Below are 5,000 nucleotides of genomic sequence, written 5' to 3'. Positions count from 1 at the left end.
TAGATCATATTAACCACGACTGATGGAATATAAAAGAGGACACGAGAGGGAACACGTCAAGCTCTAACATTCGAGTATAATAGACGGACAATTAGAGTAACGGAACCGCGACCTATCTATCTATACACCTGACTGATGTCCACACAAGGGGGAGGCGGAGGATGGCCGAGACAAAGCGCCACCCGCCCTCCACACACCCACTCACCCTCACAAACCACACCCACCATACATCAAGACACACACACACACACACACACACACACACACACACACACACACACAGGCTGGAAAAAAAAAAAATCATTCTTATCTCTTGTGCCTGTATTGGTGAGACAGGCACAACATATATACACATAGATACATACATACACATAGATAGGTAGATAGATAGACAGGTATTTCATTTATTGTACAGGTAGGATACCGACGCAGTTGAATGGAGGATATTAGGAAAGCCTTTGTCATGAGGAAAAGTATAGAGGCTGATGGTGATGATGATAATGATGATGATGATGATGATGATGAGAATGGTGATGATAATGATAAGTTTCAGAGCCTGTGATTTCTTTCTTCCACTCTCTCTCTCTCTCTCTCTCTCTCTCTCTCTCTCTCTCTCTCTCTCTCTCTCTCTCTCTCTCTCTCTCTCTCTCTCTCTCTCTCTCTCCTTATTTATGTAGTTTCAATGTATAAAGTGTAAAAAACTATATGACCAATAAAAATATCAAAATTAATCTCTCTCTCTCTCTCTCTCTCTCTCTCTCTCTCTCTCTCTCTCTCTCTCTCTCTCTCTCTCTCTCTCTCTCTCTCTCTCTCTCTCTCTCTCTCTCTCTCTCTCTCTCTCTCTCTCTCTCTCTCTCTCTCTCTCTCTCTCTCTCTCTCTCTCTCTCTCTCTCTCGCTACTCACCAATGAAGGCCTGGGCGTCAGGGTTGAGGGTCACCTGGCGGGGCCGTATCTCGCAGGTGTCCATGAGGCGCCCCTGCCCCTCCCCTGCCAGCGCTGCCAGCAGGAGGAGCGCCAGGAGCAGGAGGCATGAGGAGGAGGGGGAGGGAGAGGTGGTGTGTCTTGCCCGTATGAACGCCAACATTGTACGTTGACCGATCATGGCGTGTCTGGAAGGAAAGGGATATTGTTGTTGTTATTATCATTATTATTATTATTATTATTATTATTATTATTATTATTATTATTATCGCTACTGCAACTATTACTATTAATTCTACTATTACTACTATTTTCACTATTATTATAACTACTACTTCTATTGGTACTACTACCACTACTACTTCTACAACTACTACTGCTACTACAACAACAAAAACAACAACGTAGTAATCTCCGTAATAGATGTAATAATCTTAGTCATAGTAGCGGTGGTAGAGTGGTAGTAGTAGTAGTAGTAGTAGTAATAGTAGTAGTAGTAGTAGTAGTAGTAGTAGTAGTAGTAGCACCACCATCACCATCACCAAGAGCAACAGCAGTAGCAGGAGCAGCAGCAATAGTAGTAGTAGTAGTAGTAGTAGTAGTAGTAGTAGTAGTAGTAGTAGTAGTAGTAGTAGTAGTAGTAGTACGTTATCATTTGCCTACCAGTTTTTATATTTCATTTTAATTTCTCTTGCAACTCCTCCTCCTCCTCCTCACCCTCCTCCTCCTCCTCTCTGCTCCTCCTCTTTCTCCTCCTGCCTCTCCTTCCCCTTCCCTCCCCGTCATTTTCTCACACTACGTACTTGTGAAGACTCGTCCAACAACTTGCATTGCTAAAGCCAGTAACCTCAATACGTACAAGGCATCTGAGGTTGTTATTTGGTAATCTTACGTCCAAAGCTTAGATGTAATTCACCTTTTCCACCTTCTCTACCTCCCCCACCTCGACCCTTCCACTCTCCCATCAGTATAACATCGCCAGAATGACAGGACAGGAAGTACATACATTCCTCCATCTCTTTCTCGTCCTTCTCCTTCTCCTTTCCCCATTCTCTCTCTCTCTCATTCCATAACAGGAGACGGGAGGGTGGAAGGGTGGAGGTCGCGGGTCAAAATTCAAGGAAGGAGCAAAGTCGTGTTCTCCTCCTCCTCCTCCTCCTCCTTCTTCCGAACCATCAAGCAAAAAAAGAAAATAGACAGGGAAAAAGGTCACACGTAAAGGCGCCACAATACCACAATTCCTCTCACGTTCACTCACACCACTCACTCACACGCCTTCCCGCCACTTTCACCACATGCCAAGCCGCACCATATACATTTTTAAGCTTCACCACACTACGTCATAGCATGCCAAGCCACGCCTCTCTACATCACACACTTTAAACTACATCACACGTTTTTATTTTCATCAAACCACACCACGCCAAAGGTTCTAAGCTTCACTAGACACCACACACCTTCATGATCACACGCCACAATACACCACACGCATTTTAAGCTAAGATGCGCAACACACCATTGATTTACGGGCCAAAACATAACATTGCCTATTATGACACACACACACACACACACACACACGCACACACACCTCATCTACATACTCATAGCCGTTCACCGTTTATCGTTCACAATCCTCCTCCTCCTCCTCCTCCTCCTCCTCCTCCTCCTCCTCCTCCACGCATCTCCACACCTGCACGCCTTCAAAAGAGGACAGCAGGTAACTGGTGACCTCAACACAGCCTATATTCGTACACCTGAATCAATTAATGTTATGAGAAAAACCTGACAGGCGCCGCACCATTACCACCTGTCCGTGTGTGTGTGTGTGTGTGTGTGTGTGTGTGTGTGTGTGTGTGTGTGTGTGTGTGTGTGTGTGTGTGTGTGTGTGTGTGTGTGTGTGTGTGTGTGTGTGTGTGTATGTGCTCAAGCTGTTTTATTAGGAAGGGCGTGGAGCGGATAGTGGCGCGTAGAAGCATAACTCTAAGCCTTAACGGGCGCGCGCGCGCCATACACACACACACACACACACACACACACACACACACACACACCTGGCTAATGGACCTTGTCAATCTCGTCTAAGCAACAAAAAGATATTAATAAACTGGACCAGTAACACACCTTCCGCTTTACAGATACACACACACACACACACACACACACACACACACACATTGTGGCAGAGTCCCTCGTTAAAAGGCTTGACCTAGCCCAGGTTTTCGGAAACTTGATGGATACTGGAAACACCTTCATGTGTACACTGTCACGGCGATGGGTCTTGTTAAGTGATGCCAGTATCAGTAAATCTTCCAGGAAACCTCTACGTGACACGCGTGTGCTGAGCATCACGCCGCCTCGTCAGGAAACACGAGAAGATTCGCAGGTAATCATCACCTGTTGTTAATGGTTCTGAAACTGACTGGAGTTGTTTCGCTTGGTAGGGATCTAGAAATCTCCCTCTGAGGATAATGCTGTCACCAAGATAGTCCGTAAGCTTGCTAGTAGTGGGCTGCATTACAACAGATAGTTCATATACTTACGAACAGAGAACAATGCAGTTATCTAATTCGTAAGTTTGACGATGAAGGACTGACTGTCTTCACCATACTTATCACAACACCCGTCACAAGTGGATGGCAGGAACAGCTCTTTTGTTCATTCCAGTGTCTTGAATTTCTAGTCTTTTAAGAGTTGACCGGACATGTTATCGCCAAGTAAAACAGTCACTATACCACAACAGATTAAGTGGCGGAGGACAAGTAAGTAAGAACACAAGTAATCGCCACGCACGATGAGGTCATTACACCACGACAGACTAATGCAGCGGTAGTAGACAGGTATAACATTATAATGGTAGCACAAAAGACACTTCACTACCAATTCAGAGTGTGCCTGGTTACGGTGCTCACTCATCAGGTCCTTGAGAACATTACTAATTTAGCCACACACACACTGAGAACCTCTTACCTGCTTGTCACCCGTTTTGGTTTAATTAATACACCTGTGCCAGCTTTTACACTTATTTGGATGGTGCTTACCGAGAGAGAGAGAGAGAGAGAGAGAGAGAGAGAGAGAGAGAGAGAGAGAGAGAGAGAGAGAAATACTAAGAAGAAAACAGGAGGAGAGAGAGAAAGGATGTGTGAAGGAAGAGGAGAGCGGCTAGAGAAGAGAAGGAGGGAAGGACGAGGCACGGAAGGTCAGCAGTGAAGAAAGGATGAAGATTGAATAAGACACAGAAAAAAATTAATGGGTAAAAATAATGGTGATTGGTAAAACGGTGTGTGAGTGAAGGTTGAAGGCTGACGAGTAAAACGAGAGAGAGAGAGAGAGAGAGAGAGAGAGAGAGAGAGAGAGAGAGAGAGAGAGAGAGAGAGAGAGAGAGAGATGAGAGAGAGAGAGAGAGAGAGAGAGAGAGAGAGACGGAAGATTCCCAGTCAAGAATTATGAACGATTGTTACACGAACCACAATGATACATCACCATCACTACCACCACCATCACCACCATCACAATCACCACCACCACGACTACCACCACCACCACCACCACCACCACCACCAATACCAAGACCAACAACAACTGCTATTACTATTACTACTACTACGTCAATACCACTGCCATCACCACCACCACGACCACCACCATCAACAACAACAACAACAACAACGATAACAACAACCAGTCACAACAGTAATCCTCATTGCCAACACCACCATCATCATCACCGCCATGGTCATAATCCTGTTTCCCACGCCAGTAACCCAAGAGTGAGATCCAGTTTTGAGGAAGCTTACAAAAAAGGAAGGAGGAAAAAAGGTGACTCTTTAGAGGAGAAAGATCACAGACAATTAAAAAAAAAAAAGAAAAAAAGAAAAGCCATTTATACAGTGAGAAACATAAATACAGGAAGAGGGGGAAGAAAGGAAGAGGCGAGAAGGAAGAAAGTAAGGAGAGAGGATGACCGAGCGAAGAAGGAAGGAAGGAAGGAAGGAGATTGTACGTTTCATTAGCAACATTCATTCCTTCATTAAAACTCCTCCTTCTCTTCATTAACCAAATACTTCCTTTATATTTT

General features: G+C 44.8%; 1 protein-coding gene across 2 annotated transcripts in view; it reads right to left on the bottom strand.

The window, feature by feature from the left end:
* Nucleotides 1-5,000, bottom strand: part of LOC135094257 (uncharacterized) — a 78,965-nt gene that overhangs the window by 42,598 nt on the left and 31,367 nt on the right. For both annotated transcript variants that reach the window (XR_010263685.1, XM_063994232.1), the window contains exon 2: nucleotides 905-1,110. Coding sequence is in view for 1 of the 2 variants with exons in the window: in XM_063994232.1 (XP_063850302.1) it covers nucleotides 905-1,103 (199 nt within the window). In the remaining variant the exon portion in view is untranslated. The remainder of the gene's footprint in view (nucleotides 1-904; nucleotides 1,111-5,000) is intronic.

The sequence above is a fragment of the Scylla paramamosain genome, chromosome 3 (genome assembly GCF_035594125.1).
Source record: "Scylla paramamosain isolate STU-SP2022 chromosome 3, ASM3559412v1, whole genome shotgun sequence".
NCBI lineage: Eukaryota > Metazoa > Arthropoda > Malacostraca > Decapoda > Portunidae > Scylla > Scylla paramamosain.
Note: the sequence above shows the minus strand (reverse complement) of the source record. Positions and strands in the feature narration are given on the sequence as shown.